The 17,172-nt window shown below is 42.1% G+C and overlaps 1 protein-coding gene across 2 annotated transcripts in view; it reads right to left on the bottom strand.

The window, feature by feature from the left end:
- Positions 1-955: 955 nt before the first annotated feature.
- The window catches only part of STAC (SH3 and cysteine rich domain), a 75,823-nt gene continuing 59,606 nt past the window's right edge, over positions 956-17,172 (bottom strand). For both annotated transcript variants that reach the window (XM_075706062.1, XM_075706063.1), the window contains 5 exons: positions 15,159-15,223; positions 14,110-14,198; positions 10,249-10,300; positions 9,982-10,119; positions 956-1,054 (listed from right to left, as the gene is read on the bottom strand). In XM_075706062.1, coding sequence (XP_075562177.1) covers positions 956-1,054; positions 9,982-10,119; positions 10,249-10,300; positions 14,110-14,198; positions 15,159-15,223 — 443 coding nt within the window. The remainder of the gene's footprint in view (positions 1,055-9,981; positions 10,120-10,248; positions 10,301-14,109; positions 14,199-15,158; positions 15,224-17,172) is intronic.

Raw genomic sequence — 17,172 nt, 5'->3', positions numbered from 1 at the left:
TCTTCCAGGGGGTTAGTTAACTCTTTTATTTTTTATAAATAGAATTAATATATAAAATCTTTTAAGTGCAATAAACACAGAAAAATATAAAACGTTTCAAGCCTGTGGCTCTCTCCCAGCATTCTGCCCATTTTCTGTATCACCAGATAAAGGTGCAGGAAACACAGAGGGATGCTTCCAAGCAGGCTTGTGAATCGGAGGACCGGCTATTTTTGTGAGCTATGAGAGCAGCCATCACACCCGACATACGCTGAGAGCTTTTGTTCCTACACAGAGAAAACAAGGACACACAGGTTCGCTACTCTTTCATATGGGAAGATTGCACAGAAAGAGAAAGCTGCTGACTTCCAGGGCACAGTGCATTTCTTGGACTGACGTTCACATGGTGTCTCCAAACTGCTTCGTTATGAGACTAAACACCAGGATTAAACGCTTAAACTGATCGGTTGATACTGGGGACAAAACTGTAGAACCACAGCCACACTTTACTACAAGCATTGGACTGTAGTATGAGGACAGTTTGAATGGTATTTCCCCCCTCCCCCCTAAATACACATTTCAAACAAGAAAGCAGTCCAACGGTTTTCTAAGACACAAGAACAGGATGTGAATTTAGTCCTTCAGAACAAGCTGTCTGTCTCCATCAGGGTCGTAACAGCCATCTTGCACCAGAAACCAGCCCAGACTTTTTTTTCCTTACCTTATTCCTGTTAGTATCTAAGGACCTTGCATTTCCCTAGTGGTTTCTGACTACATTTTCTTTCAATCATTCCACTTTTCTTATTTCTTAGTGTTGCTGTGGCAGTCTAAATGTCTTTTTCTTCTTGTAGTTGCAGTTTTCTCACTATTTCCCTGAACATCTGCAAGACAGCCCATCTGGGTTGACACAGTGTGAGATGAGGCAGACGGGCATTGCCAACAAAGGGCTCCTACTGCAGCAAGCGGGCTGTTGAAATCAGATGTTTTCTAAGACGTCTATGGGGACAAAGCCTTTCTTCTTCCCGCTGTACACTTTGATAAAGCCATCGTGTTCCTTTTCAGAAGTCACACAAATCTGAATGCAAAGAAGGTATGAAAATAATAAACTCTTTACCATGATCAAGCGACAAATTATCCCAGGCTATTTATCAGGTGGGTTAGACATCCTGCTAGTCACCTCTGTAAGTAGAACAATCATTTTTAGACTCTCACTGCTTTGATAAGAAACTCAGACTCATATATTTAGATAATTACCTTTCCCCCTGCCTTCTTGAAGTGCCACATATACATGGGAGACATTAAAATCGTTAAGAACTTTGTAGTGGATTAAAGATTTTGAAGCTTGAATTATGACTTCAGCCTACTGTAATGATTGTGACTTAGTTGTCTGTGTATGAGAGAATTGGGTATTTCAGATCATGAGCTAGCTGGCTCCCTCAACAGTTGGTGGTGAAAAGCAATCATGATGCCAAGGTGGGTCACTTGTAGCAGTTGATCTGAATGCAAGCATATTCTCCTTTGCATGTTTAAGGAGCCCAGGTACTTCTCAGATGGGCAGTGCATTATGTTATTTACTCAGCTCTTGCACCTACAGGTGCCTGTTGTGGGTGCCAAAGTACTTGATCTGGACCCAGCTCTGTGAGTGTGTTTGCACAACACCTACTCCAAATGGAGGCAATTATGGTGAAACCATATGGTCTTTACAACAGTACAAATATTATATCATGGTAAAGATTTGCAGTTCTTGAAGACCTTTTTGATCTCAGGTATTTCCATTTTAGGGCACATCCTGAGATAATTTTGGTAATGGCTGAGCCATTTGAAAGCCTAGCGGCACAGATACTTTAGACTGGGCTCTTGAGCATGGAGCCACACAAAATAAAGAATTGTTTTCAAACACCTGTGCCAAGGAACTATGTATTTCCTATTAATCGAACAAGGTTAAAAAAATAGCCATAAAACTGGTGGTCCTATTAAGACCAACTTACCGATTTCTCATTATGTCAGTGCCAGGTATTTAAAGCCCCCTCTCTGGACTAACACTCACAAAGGCTCTGTCTGATAGGTATTTACAGTGTTTAATTACAATAATTCAGAGGGTATGAAATGAACAAAAATGGCTTGAAAATGTTCCTGGCTAAATGCATTTCAGCACGACTGTCATGGATTGTATGGGGACACCTAAATACCACATCTGAATTCTGGGCCAGCTTGTCCTCCTCCTGTTACATACATAAAATTTACTAGCAACACTGATGCTGCCAGAAGGAAATGAAAGGTCATACAAAGGAGGTGAAGCTGCTTCATATTTGCCACCTCCAGTATTTGGAAATGGCCAGGTGCATCTCTGTACCTGCAAACAAAGGTTTGGAAAGCAAATGGACTCATTAATTTTCCTACTTAAACTACCCACTTAACACTAACTGAATTGGATCCCTGGGGCAGAATGACTGAGCACACCAACAGAGCTGACATGTAATTAAAAACAATAATGTATTGCTGTTTGGGCTAAATCACATGCAAAGCATGGGACAGGTATGGAATTGATGCCATTTAGTTTAGGTACTGTTCCAAAAGAGCCAAGCTCATTTGTGTCATGAATCCCTCACACAGCAGCTGCTCTCCCTTCAGTCACACCACCATTCGAAGCAGAGAGGCGTAAAGCACATGTACACAGAAAGGTGTTACTGACTACTGATGTTAGTCTGCGTCTCTGAGAAAGACTATGAAAACTTCAATGATGAAAGAAAAAGCCTACAAAGAAGCACCACACTAAGGATGGCCAAGCATGGCAGAGTATCCAAGAGTAGGAAAGAGCATCTTGGTTGAAAGATGCCCCTTCTTGGTTGATCACTGCTGCTGTGTGGGAGAATGAGCCTTTGTAGTTTCTCTATAAATAGACCTGGCTGGTTAAAAGGAATGCCTGACTCCATGACTGTGCTTTCCTCCTAACTGAAGACGTCTGCAAGACCTCTAGCTTTTTGCATGGGCCAAAGAAACCCCAAAAGTAGTCATATCTCCAGAAGGGACTTGCAGCAGGTCTGCACTGCTCACTAGCCATGCTGCATTTCTTGCTTAACCTCTGGTGCCATGCAGAAGATATTGCGAGAGCAGAGTGCTTTTCCCTGATGTCTTGTACTGTCAGCAGAATGATTCATGGACAAAAGAAAAACACTGAACTCTCTGAACACTGGTTTTTCTTTATCTTTGGAGTGAAAAAGGATGGCAGATTTGGTCTTTTTTTAGAGGTTTTTTTTTTTTTGCTTCTGCTGCTGGCTTCAGTGCTCCTTGATATCAGTGGGAGTGCTCTGCTACAGCAATAGCTTTAGATCTTCACGGGGCATGAGGAGTACAAGGCCTTTCTGTAAGAAATTCTCTCGATCTACATACCAATACATTGAACTGAATTCTCTCAAATTCCAGCTGACATTCTTTCACACTAATACACTAAGCCTTGGATGTGCTGGCCCCTGTCTGGCAGATTTTTTTTTCCCACTCCTTCAGAAGGAAGAGGATGCATTGGGGGCAGAGTGAGCTCAGCCACAATATGCCACACTTTCCTAATTCTGTGTGACTCAGGAGGTCCCCTGGGGCTGTGGCAGCTGCTAGAGATTTGCAAAGCCCTGGAGCTGCTTCAAATTCTGCAGTTTCAGAAGAGAGGGAACACACCATCATCTTTGGCCGCTTTTGTCCTCATGCCCTTTTGTGGGTGCTACCAAGTATTTCACCCACAAGTTGTAAGCCTTGGGATTTGGCTCTTGACTTTCTTAGGTGGGTGTAAATCAGGAGTAATGCCAGGTAAGTGCATGGTGGTATCCACAGTTTTGGGCTTCACCTGATGAATCAGCTGTCACTGAGGACTAGCTCTGGTGACAGATGGTAAACATGATGGTTGTGAATGCACAAGGTGCCACAGCTACTGTCAGGTGCTCACAGTTTGCTGCATCAAATTGGAAACTGCTTAAAATGGCCATTACTGAGGCTGGCATGTTTTGGGGGGGAAGGCTGCTGGCCTGACAAGGTAAGTGAGCCACCGAGCAGCCACTCTCCAGTGAATTTGGTAGCAACAAACAGAGACAAACAGTTGTTTCTTTTTTTCCTGTGCCCTGGCTCAAGAGGTTAATAGTGGAGTAAGCCACGGGGTAATACACCACATCTCAGGCTATTTCTCAGTCATCAAGTGATCTTCAGAACTAGCTGAAAGTGGCATCTAATATCATAAAGTCACTCCCACATTCTTTCATCCCATTTTGTTTAAAAAAAAATCAAAACAACACTAAAAATAAAATGAAGGACTGTTCGGATCACGACTGTTGTCTGAACCTGTCAACATCTGCCCTCAGGATTTTTTATCCATCAGTCAGCCCCAAGCAGAGGGGGGAGATGAGCAAGTAGGAAATGATCCTTTAAGCTGCATGGCCATTAGTACTCTCCTGTTCTTTTAAGTCCTGTGTTTTGAATTTGGGCTCAAGTGGCAAATTATCTTTGTCCAGGAGTAACTTTGAACTTACTCTAATTTTCTGCAGCTGTCTTTTGCTTATCTTCTCTGTCCATATATTTAACCCATCTGTCAGCCACAGACTGGTTCTGATGAAGTAGGAATTTGGTTTTGAGGACAGTACTGTTTCAAGAGCTGTCCGGGAGCCTGCAGACAGTGCCAGGTCAAGAGGTTTGACAGCTCAAGTCTTCTGTTTGTCTGTAAGAATGACAGCACAGGGACACTGTGAGTTTCTACATCTGCTGCTGTCCGTGCACTGAAGTTCTTGCCTACATGAGCTTTGTGGATGGAAATAATTAGTTCAGTTTTCATACCCATTCAACCATAGTGCAAATGACAATGACTGGTTTTATATCAGATATTTCATTAGCTTTTGGACTGAGAACACCAGCTTATTTTACCTACAGCACTTATTTAGGGTTTTAAAGACAGCACTTATTTAGGGTTTTAAAGATGACCTGGACTAAACTGGATGCATAATGGGCTGTGCCCATGTTTTTGGACTCTTGCAAAACTTGTGTGCCACTCAGTGTCTCTGAATGAATGGGGACACCCCTCCCTGTTCAGCAAGACTGACGTCAATCAGAGATAGCTGGAAAAAGACCCTTTTCCCCTTAAGCCGAGCTGTGAAGTGCAGCAGTTATAGCTGGGCAATACAAGAACTGCAACATCACTTTCTGTGCTGGGTTTGTGTTTTAAGTGATTCAGTCTGAATGCGTAAATCACTGTGATGCAACTGATTTTCAAAGGCAGCTGAATCATGCTCTTAGAAGTTCAGCTCCTTTTAGAGTATCCCAGGATGAAAAAAATTACATAAAGTAATTTCTAGGCAGTGAGGTGAAAAGCCAGGTAGCAACAAAGCATCCAGACTAATCAGAAGAAGACTCGAGACAGGTGGATGCCCTGGGGCTGGAGATCTGGGCTGCAATCCTGCCTTGTTAAGCCTAACTTCATGGATTTGTTTAAGCCCATTTCCAGGGTCTTCTGGGGTGGCTGGATCAGATCAGCACATAGCTACTAATGTACACATGCCTAAAAGTCACTTTCTGAAATATGTGTGACTGGGTGTTGGGGTAGGAGGGAAGTTTGTCCCCTGAGCTGTGGTTCCAAGGGGACAGCAACACTGACAGCTCTGGTTTGGAGGTTGTGGCCATCACAACAGCATTGGCCTATTTTCAGTCACCCCAGAAGCTGGCTGGGAGATGCTTTCAGTAACAGGGCTAGTTTACATCAGTGACATTTATAAAACACATCCATTGCAAAATGGATCTGTCGCACTGACCTTTACGTAAACTCACAGTCCACATTTGGAAGAGGCAGAGAGTTTCTGATTGCCAGTCTTGTTACAAATGTTGTGGTTTGGGGTCATTTCTATTGCACAAGATCACTTGTGCAATTTTAAATCAATTGTGTTATTTAATCACAAAGAGCCCAGCTCTAAAGTGGTTTGTATTAGTGTGACTGTAGACGTCAGAGAGGCTGACAGTGAAGGGTGTGAGTGGGTTTTTTTTAAAGAGGTTATTTCCTTTAAGTAGGATATTATAAGAGGAGTAAAAACAGACATTCAAACAATAGATTATTATGACTTCTTTAAAAATAAGGATGATCAAAAATGTTACAGGCATTTTAAGAGATGCTTTTCCAAACATTGATGATATATTAGATAATATATTTTCAAAATCGTGACTTTTTCTTTTATGAAAAGAGGTGAAATCAGAGCCTGTAGTCATGCAATGAAGCATTTGTATAATGTGTGGTGATGAACATGGGTAAGCTAGAGCAGAAGTTAAAGGCTGGAGAAAACTTTATATATCCAAGTGATGGTACAATCAATTGTTGGAAATTATGCAGCTAGTATTGTGTGTGAGACAGCTTAAAAGAGTGGAAAGCCACAGAAATTGGCTGGTTTTGGTTTCCCTGTTAATAGTCTTCTTTTATTGATGTCAGGGCTAATTCTGCCTCCCTCCCACAGATTCCTGATTGAACCTTGTGGAGCTCAGTCATCTTCTGAATTTATTTCAGGACCCACAAATCTGTCAGTGAACCCTAAACTCCAAGATGTTGATGTCTCTGAAGCAGTACACTTTTGTCCCCCGGGCTGGGTTTCATATTTCATAATGAAATTTTCAAGGGACCCTTTGGGAAGTCTAGTTCGTGCATATTGCTTAAGATGGGTGAGCAAATTGTGTTGCTTTTCCCTCAGTCCTCTCGAGTATTGGCTTTGCCAGAAAGGTTTGCGTGAAGCTGAATCTTAAAATGCTATTCCCAGTGCATGAAACTGGCAAGTGATTCCAGAGAAAGCCTCACCCACTGTGCTTCGACATTTGGAAATATCTCTGCTTGCCTGAAATGGCTTTTCTTTAGGTATTCTTGTGGCTTTGTTGATATGAATATATTGCCTTTTGCCTTACAAGAATAGACGCTCTACCTGGGAACATTCATATAAGGCACAAAGGGGATAGAGACCTGTAGGATAAACCATGGATGCTATCACGCAATATACTGAAAATTCCTATTACTGTCACTGGATAAGTTTTCCTGTTGGCATATCTTCCTTCCCTTTGTTGTCAGAATGACTCTGGACTCGTTAGACCCTGCAGAATTTCACCCAGTGAATTAACAGTGTAGAATGGAGACAATTTGCCATACTATAGTCAAAGGAATTTATTAGACCAGTTAATGAGTTTTTCTAGCTAAAGTGAGACTTGACAGGAATTGGTAGCAATGAATAATCTCCCCTTCTTGCTAATCTGGAACAAGCCAGTGATTTGCATGTAGTACATATATTGTGCTCACAGCACTCTGGACACTGTGCCCAGAGACAGCTAAAATGGCTGGTTACATCCCACAGAAATCCCCAAATAGAACAAAAAAGAAAAGAAAAAAAATTCTGAAAAACTTTTCCCATAAGTCCCATACAGATGATTTTTTTTTTTTTTCATTTTATGTCTTCCCTACTGCACCCCTCTCTCTGCTTCACATGGAAAACAATGAGGGAATAAAGGACAGAAAATAAGAGAAATAGCTGAAGAAAGAAGAAAGGAAATTTGACTTTGGAAATATAAAACAAATTTTTAAAGTAAAAAATTGTCAATAAAAATTAAAAATCAGAGTTGTTCCACAGTGAAGGCAAAGTTGTTCTGCTAAAAAAAAAAGACAAAAAAATTGTGTCATTCAGGCAGTGATCTTCATGGTGCTCACATGTCCCACAGGCTGGGTTCAGGAGTCCTTGTGCTCCTTTCCCCATACTGCTGCTACATGTTGGCTCTGTGCAAGCTGCCAGCTCTCACTGGGGGCTATTAGGAGGGGCTCAAATGCTGCATGGGGATGCAGGGGGAAGCAGATGACTGCCCATGGCCTTGCTGTGACTGTCCTGCCTGGAAATTACTCAAAATGGCCTTGAAGCTACTTGGATGTCCCCTTTTTGCATAACTTGTGCGAGGGTGGAGTGGGATCTGTTGGCTCCACTCCTTTCCTCTCATGTCTCTGCATTTGTGTGTTTATTCAGTCTGATCGCTGCCTGCTGTTTTACACCAATTATTTACTCATTTCTTCCTCTGAAGCCTCTCCCATGTGGAGTGAGGACCTGACAACATCCACATTCAACCTCAGTATTTGCATGGCTTTGAGATAGGGCTGAATAAGTTTGCTAAAAAAGAGGAAGTAGTAGACACACAGGATGGATTCATCCCTTTCTTTACCTCCTGACCTACCAGAGACGATGATGAGCTCCTGACTGCAAGCTCCCTTGGGAGCCTATTATGAAATAGGGACAATAGGAAGTCCTTGTGTTTAGATGAAGCTGCCAGACCGCTCACTTGGAAACCATGATTTTGTGAGAAATGAGACAAGAAACTGGGCCCTCACTGTCTGCAGCAGCAGCCACACTAACAGAGAGGATCTTGTATGCCCACTGACGAGAATGTCTCAGATCTCGACCATTTCCTCGTGCTGGCATGCCATATTCCCACACTACTGTTTCCTCAAGCTTTGCCCTTGTGCATTGCTTATTCTAGAGCACAAAGGGTGCAAAACCTCTTGTTCTGCTTTGGTAATATTTTTTCCCTCTATGCGCACATATATAAACAATGAAAAGAGGTGCTGGGTTAAAAAAAAAATGAAGCACTTTCTCTCTTTCTAGCAACTTAAGGGCTGCCCAATGGACTATGTGTACAGTGGCAGTTAAAAGCTATTCTGGTCACTATTGCTGTGCCTTCCTTAAAAAGCTGTGTATACCAAAGGATTGTTAGCACTTACACGTTTTGTTATGCCACAAGGCAGCAGCAGCAAAGGTACAAGTTAACCTTCTTATCCACCAGTGAAGTGATACAGAAGTTCTGTGTGGAAAAACCTGTGGCCCTGAAATTCACTGTGATGCTGACTTCTGCTCCTCTTTATTAAAATCAGTGGTTGTCCAGGCACTGTAAGGCAAACAGTTCCTGGCGATGTGACATCATTTGCCAAAGGAAAGGAAATGCCTAATGAGGTGGAAGAACATTAGGCTTCACAAGATGCAGTGAGAAAAATCTAGCTTTCTATTTCATCCAGGTGTCAGAGAACCAAGGCTGTGCATCGCCCTTAGTCAGCCATCCTCCTATTCACATGAGCTTATGCCACAAGCCTGTCCCTTAATGTAGGTTTTGAGCCCTATCTTTCTCTCACTTTACCTCAGCAAGCATTTGTACCCCAGAATCACCAGACTTGACATTCGGATGTATTAAATGTCTGGTAAAAATTTAAAAACACATTTAAATTCAGATCATAGACACACCTCATAATGGCAGCCATGGCTTTCACCTTGTGAATCCACCCAAATGCCACAAAGTAGAAGGAGCTGCTGAAAGTACACCAGAGTGAACGGACCCTGCGAGTCTTCACTGTACGTGGTGTACTTGAACTCACAACATCACTTCTAGTTTAGAATAAATTACAGCCTGTAGGGAGGGTGTGTAAGTGGTGACACAAGCAATTAATGATTAAAGATACTTTGCAACTGGTGAATAAGAGTTAAAATTACGATTTACAGATTTGTTTGGTGCTGTCTTAGCGCTGCTCCTGCTGAAGCCAAAACAATGAGCCATGTTTAGATCTTTAGGCAAAGTAACATCTGGGGAGGGGGCCACTGTCTTTAATTAGATTAGCTCTAATAGCCAAGAGAAGACTGGACCATTTTTCAGGCGCACAAGGTCTACCTCTAAGAATGTGTTTTGTTCAAGCTGTCCCTTTGAAGTCAGTAGGAGAGTGCGTAATATGTAAAGTATCTTTATGAACGTCTGTGAAACTGAAAATTTAGGCTATGTTAGGCAGGGGGGTATGCGATTGCACAAGACCAGCACTGTTCTTAACTGGCTACTAGACACGGTTACCATACAAATAATAAATTTTGTAGTAAAATTGCAGTGAACAGCATCTGCCTGTGCTCATCTTGCACAACTTTCCCTCCAGTCATTGGTCAGACTGCTGGATGCTCAAGTCCGGTGTGGATCCAACAGAGGGGAACTTACCTGGTTCTCTTTCAGGGTTATCTGTCCCTGTTGCTTGCAGCCAATGAATGTCCGGATACACCTGTAAATCTTCTCATCGTGTTGCACTCTTTGAACAAAATTAGCAGGAAAAAATCCAGTTCTGTCATCAATTTTGCCCTGTGGAGAAAATGTATTGACAGTAGAGGGTTGTTAACATTAGTAGCTGTAATACAAGTTCAATATTGAAAATAACATATTTTTCCCTTTGGAAAGAAAACAGATAGATATAAAATAATTATCACATACTTTCCACCAGTCTTCATTGGAGTCTTCCAGAAGAGTGATCATATCCCCTGGCCTGTAATTAGAAGAGGAATAATAGTTAAGATGACTCTTAATTCTTATGCTGCATCAGCTTCGACAATTACATTCTAATAGGAAGGTGGTCCTTCCTTCATCATTTTAGCTGAGCATTTGTTGCAGGTAGACTCAATGAGGCAGCAAGGTTTTATTCAATGGTACATGGTAACATAGAAAGAGAGTCTCTCTATATTGGGGGTAGATCTTTAGCTTGAGACATCATCTGTGAACTGGAATTTTTGCTTCCTGTTTAATAAGAAACTGTTTAAAATACAGTCCCTATTTGTTACAGGCATTATCTTGTTACTTCAAGACATTTCACATTGTTGGGACACACCACTTTATCATCTGTGTTTTCAAGCTGTGATTGCAGAAGGAAGGCAGCAGGAAAATAGTTCTATTTAACTGACAAAGGCAATTAGTCAGCAGGGATATAATTCTGCCCAGGAATGTCTTTTTGATTTGAATGGGACATATTTACCTTTATAATGTGTAGTGCAGGGTTGTAATTGCTAAGTATCAGCATCCAGCTGACTAGTTCCAAAGCAGAGCTAGGAGAATAATTTGGCTGGAAATGCTAATAGCAAAATGTGCTGAGCTGATTTTGTGCAGGTAGTTGAACAGTTATTTGACTTCCTTCCCCCCATTGGTGGCACTTCATCAATGTTATTATGTAATTACAATAGCGGTGCATTGTAGAAAGTAACTGGCAGCCCATTTCCAAACAGAAAGCTCTGTCTGCTTGATAAGAGGCATTTCTTGGATCTTAATAAAATTAATGGTTGACCCCTTCAGCTTTCCTTGCATTCCCTGTTAGGCTCACTGTGTTGTTGAGGTATCAGCACAAGAGCTTGCAAACGCATATGGAGCATGTGATGGATAATGGGTCCAATTTAACAGTCTCTTTCAGAGCATGCATAGAAGCTGTGGACCTGTCTAGGATGCAGCTGGAGGTGGTGCTGGGGCTCTTTGGTCCACTTGCACAGTGGTTATCAATGCTGCTGACAACTGGAGAAACAGTAATTTAGTCTTCTAACACGGCGCGATCTGAACCAGAGTTTTCCAGCTTCCACAAAAAGGCAGTTTCCATAGGGCAACAGGGTAGGATTTTCCTCAAGCCCTCCTCAGAAAGCTGTGCCAATGTGTTTGGAATAATTAAATGTTGTTGAGGTAGGAAGCTAGGGAAAATGGACGACTTGGTATCCCAGTGGCTAAAGATTTCTTCCAAGGGAAAGGATATCTGAGTCCCTTATTCCAGTTAATATTTAATATAAAATACTAAAAGAGGTTTTGAGGGAGCCCATCTTGCTACTTCAAAGTGAATAGGCTGTAACAACATTGGAGCCTTCACACTGCTAGGAAGAATTCTTTCAACAAGAAGGATTTAGAGACCCCCATCCTCCAAGGACCCTTCAGCCTGGTTGTTAGAAAAATAACTTAGAAAATATAAATTTGTTTGGCAGTCTGAGAAAGATGGCAACAGAACGTAAAGTCTCTCCATGTCAGTAGTCTGAGCACTGAGATTTTTAGATGTGAGACCTGCAGATTTTGCTTTCTGATATTTTTTTAGCACAGGGCTAACATAGATGTCTCTAATCTCCAGAAAAGATTCAAAATAGAAGTCCCAGCTGGACCTATGTTACTCTTGCTTCCTAGACTTAGGCTGCTAATCCCTGAAAGGGGGAAACATGCTTGGTATTTACTACTGGTTGAAATCACTCTCTGGTCTCATCTTTTTCTTCTATAAATCACAACTCTGGATAAATTGTCTGCTCTATATCAGTGCTCTAGATTTTAGTAGGTGGCAAGATAGGCGTTCATCAGCCTTGAAGTGGCCAGGCAACCACTGATGATCATTGTAGGTTCCTTCCAAATTTCTTTTCTTTTCTCTTTTCTTTTCTTTTCTTTTCTTTTCTTTTCTTTTCTTTTCTTTTCTTTTCTTTTCTTTTCTTTTCTTTTCTTTTCTTTTCTTTTCTTTTCTTTTCTTTTCTTTTCTTTTCTTTTCTTTTCTTTTCTTTTCTTTTCTTTTCATGTCTGAAACCTGGGCTTGCCAATCTCCAGGACTCTCTACTTACTGTAAAATAAGTCCATCTCTTTTTCATATTACTGGAATGTCCTACTTATGCCAGAGCTTTGGAAAACCTGACTGGCTGCTCCTGGTGTTGAGGAAGAAATCAAGGTTGTGGCAAGTACTAATTGCTGCTGAAATCAGGGCTGGCACCTCTCCGCTGCAGTAATCTGCCATCCATTGCACCCCCTCAGAGGTGAGCTGAGATCTTCAGAAATCTCCCCTAACTGTCCTTCCCAGCTCAGCTCCTTGCCCTGCTACTTGCCCTTCATTATGTTAGGCCTGATCAGTGTCTGGTTGGTCCCTGACTTGGGTTCCCAGGACAGTGCTTGTCAGTCTTGACAACATTGCTGTGCTGAACCCATCTCCAGCAACTCAACTATGTCAAATGAAAATTCATGCAACTGAGCTGATCCTGCCTGGCTCTGCAGTGACTAAACAACACTACTAGCTAATTGGCATCCATTATGAAACAGTGTTAACGTATGTATTACTGAATTTCTGGACGTGGGACAAACAATGCTGCTGTAGCTGCGTCTAAAACTAGTCTAAAACCTGGCTGGTGTCTCTGGAAAGAGCCTGTTAGTCATGACAGTCCAGGTTGCAGACTACAGGTTGTTATTTCCCCTAATATGAGGGACAGGAGAATTCTGGAGAATGATGTGGTTTCTGGATTGCTATGTCTTGATGACTATGGTATTCCAGTGCAGACTTGTCTGAGTGGTGTTCCTCTTCATGGAACAAATGCACAAGCTGGAATACACCCCTAAAGGAGCCGGATGCAAAGCAGAATCCCTCAAGCAGAATAGCTGGCAAGTTGCACTAAAGGTCACCGCACCCTGTGGTTATTTTCTGAACAGTTGAAATTCCTAAAATAATAATCAGGAAATGCCAGCAAAGCAGAATGATAGGAAAGCTTATAATTTCTGTCTTATATCCCACCCATTAGGTCCGGAGTGATGAGAAGTCACAGCTGGGAACAGGAAAAAGGCTTTCAGTGAAGGAGATGCTGATGAGAGGGGTATTTTTCTGGCAATTCCCTAAATTCTATGGCATGTGCATGATTATTTTGATGTAGGGGATGCCTTGAAGAGAGCTGACACGTTTCATGAGAAGAGGTCTAGCAAGACCATGCAAAATGTGAGTAGCATGAGTCAAACTAATTGCACTAAAAGAAAGATGTCTTTTCACTTCAGTGGGTTGGATTAGATCTTGCAGTGCTAGCAACTGATGCAGAACTGAGGAAGGAAGTGTTAAAAATTACAGTTAACAAGGTTATTTTGCAAAGATCAGAATGTGTCTTTCCCATGTGAAAACACTGCCATCCACCAGCTGGACATCGTTCTTTTTTATCAGACATAATCTGAATGTGCGGAAAAATCAAACAGAACTGGCAAAATGTTCAGCATTAGCATGAGAGCTGGTGAGGAATTCCTGGTTGAAAACTTCTGGTTGAAAAAACAAAGCAATTGAAAACAATATTTTCTAGCTGAAAGCCATGGTGCTCCTAAAGTGACCTAAGTGTTTTTGAAACTTTTTATCTGTTGTGTCCTTGCCAAAAAAGTTGGCCAACAGCTTTTTATCTATGAGAGTATCTTTGTATCTACAAGTGGATACTTCTATAAAAAATCTTTAGTACAAATGTCAGAATGAACCCTCCCTCACTTGAAGTCACATACAGCCGTATGAGCCTCAGTTCGCATGGGTCAAATCAGCTAATAAATATTTTGGGGCTTTACCTCATCTCCAAGTCTTCATTTTCTTGTGGTACAAATTTGTACAAGGCAACATAGGTGTTCATTTGTAACGTGCTTTTATAAAATGGTCCCTTCAAGAAAAAAAGAGAAAGAGAAAATGTAAATATCTGTCCTGTACAGGAATTTGGTTCACTTTGTTAGAGACAGAGGAACCAGTCCCTGATCTTCCAATAAATGAGCAGCAATCATCTCATTGCTTTCACCTCACCTCACCTCACCTCACCTCACCTCACCTCACCTCACCTCACCTCACCTCACCTCACCTCACCTCACACCTTGTAGGACTACAGCCCAGATACACTGCAAGCCACTAAGGTGGTAAATATCTTCATTTAGCAATAAGATTCTTTGAATCCCAAGATCAAGGCTTCCAAAAGACACAAGCAGAAATCTGCACAAGTTGGTCTTCTGGGTGAGATCTTAAAAATGAGCCTGCCTTTTGCTCTCTGTTAATGCATGACTCTTACGAGCCCAGTAGTGTATTACTGGCATTGTATAAGGTGTCTATTATACAGTCCTTGTTATGGATGGAGCTAGAGTTGTACAGTGCACAGGTCCAAAAAATGGGGTGGGAAAACCAGTTTCTTAAACAGCACTGGGCTTCCCACAGAGAAGACTGGCTACTCTCTGTCCTCTCTTTCTCCACTGGTAATCCAGAGGAGAAAAAGCACCTAAACCAAACCCCAAATAATTTTCCAAATCAAATCTGTGATTTTTACATTACTGAAGTTCTACTGAAATGACATGGCCTCCCCACTGGATTGTTTGTGTTCACAATATCAATTTGTAACAAACAGAAGAACATAAAAGGGACCAAAATTAGGTAAACCAAAGAGCCATCCAGTCCTCTATATTGCTTCCATCTGTGGCCAGTGGCCCAAAAATGGTATAAGAAAATGACAGTGATATATCAATGCTTCTCCAGAATAGTGCCCCAGCAGACCTACTCAAGGTCCTCAGCTATCCATAAACCCAAGCTTTTTATATGACTTTGCATTCCCATTGCATTCTCACAAAATTTATGCCCATACCGGGGAATGTATACTTTTTGGTTCTTCTCCAAAGTGTTCTGCGCCATTTTCGGAGTATGTAAACACTGAAATGAAGCAAACACATGACATTTTAGGAGTAGTTTAAGACTCTTCACCTCAACAGGATGACTTTCATTTTGTTAATCCCTGTCCCCCTTACTTTCTTTGATCCCTTGTGCTCTCCTCTGAACCCTTCTACACCCCCAACAAAACCATGAATACCACCGGCACATTGCACAAAACAATCTCTGTCCTGAAGAATTTATGATCGTAACAAATAGACCATTTAGATCAGATGAATATACAGAAGTACAGCACTGGGAATAGAACCTAGGCCCCATAATTGCATTACTATTGAAAGTACAGCAGCTTTTTCCTCACACTGAATGCTGTATTTTCATGTTTAGGACAACCAGTATTTCTGTTTAAAAGCGCCTGCAAAACTTCATGACCATATATGAGCAATATTGCAGGAAGTTTGTATGCAAAACCCCTTCTTGCCCCTCGACCCTCTATCTCTAAATGTTTGATAGCTGCCTTTGATCTCCCTCTCCAGTAGTTCCCGCCTGGGGGGCACTGGATATGCTGCCTCTCTCTGATTTTATAGGAGGTACCTGAATTTCTTTCAAATTAATTGGGATGGGTTATCTGAGACACAGGCATGTATGTGTAAAAATTTGCTTCAAAGTTATTAAATCAGAAACTCACAGAATAAGACAACGGTCACAGCACCTAGGCATAGAATAACAAGTTGGAAGGGACCTCAAGGATCATCTCATCGATCCTTGGCAAAAGCATGGTCTAGACAAGATGGCCCAGTACCCTGTCCAGCCGAATCTTGAAAGTGTCCAATGTTGGGGAATCCACCACTTCCCTGGGGAGATTATACCAATGGCTGATTGTTCTCATTGTGAAGAATTTTCCTTTTGTTTCCAATCGGAATCTTCACAGGAGTAACATGTACCCATTACCCCGCATCTTTTCCATGTGACTCCTTGTAAAAAGGGAGTCTCCACCTTCTTTGTAGCCACCCTTTGCACACTGGAACATGGTGATAAGGTCTCCCCTAAGCCTTCTTTTCTCAAGGCTGAACAAACCCAGTGCTCTCAGCCTTTCCTCATATGGCAGGCTTCCCAGCCCTTTGATCGTCTTTGTGGCCCTTCTCTGGACCTTCTCCAGCCTGACCACATCTTTTTTGTATAGCGGGGACCAAAACTGAACACAGTATTCCAGGTGTGGCCTAACAAGCACCAAGTAGAGTGGGATAACAACTTCTTTATCTCTGCTTTATCTCTGCTTTATCTCTTTTACAATGAGGGTGGTGAAGCAGTGGAACAGGTTGCCCAGAGAGGCAGTGGAGCCCCATCCCTGGAAACATTCAAGGTTAGGTTGAACAGGGCTCTGAGCAGCCTGATCTAGTTAAAGATGTCCCTGCTCACTGCAGGGGGGTTGGGCTAGATGATCTCTAAAGGTCCCTTCCAACCCAAAGCATTCTATGATTCTATCTACCACACCCCTCTGGGTGTGGCCTGTCAGCCAGCTCCCCACCCACTGCACAGACCACTTGTCTAGACTGTAACACATCGGTTCTTGAGGAGGAGGCTGTGGGAAACCATATGGAAAGCCTTGGAGAAATCTGTGTAGACAATGTCCACCACTCACCCCACATCAACCAAGCAGGTTACTTTGTTGTAGAAGGTGATCAGGTTTGTCAAGCACAACTTGCCCTTGGTGAATCTGTGCTGGCTTTTCCCAGTCACGTACTTCATTTGACTTGTGATAAGCCCCATGCATTCCATAACTTTCCCAGGGACTGAAGTAAGACTGATGGGCCTATAATTTCCTGGATCCTCCTTAAAGACCTTCTTGTAGATTTCAACCTAATATACCTGATGTCTAATCAGTTACCTTCTATGGCAATTGCTTCATGAGCTGACTGATGCCTGTCCTCAGTTATCTCGGCAGAGAAACCACTGTGGCTTTATTACAGTGATTGAATTCCCCCTTCACATTT

The sequence above is a fragment of the Pelecanus crispus genome, chromosome 2 (genome assembly GCF_030463565.1).
Source record: "Pelecanus crispus isolate bPelCri1 chromosome 2, bPelCri1.pri, whole genome shotgun sequence".
Lineage (NCBI taxonomy): Eukaryota > Metazoa > Chordata > Aves > Pelecaniformes > Pelecanidae > Pelecanus > Pelecanus crispus.
This window is presented reverse-complemented; position numbering and strand designations above follow the sequence as displayed.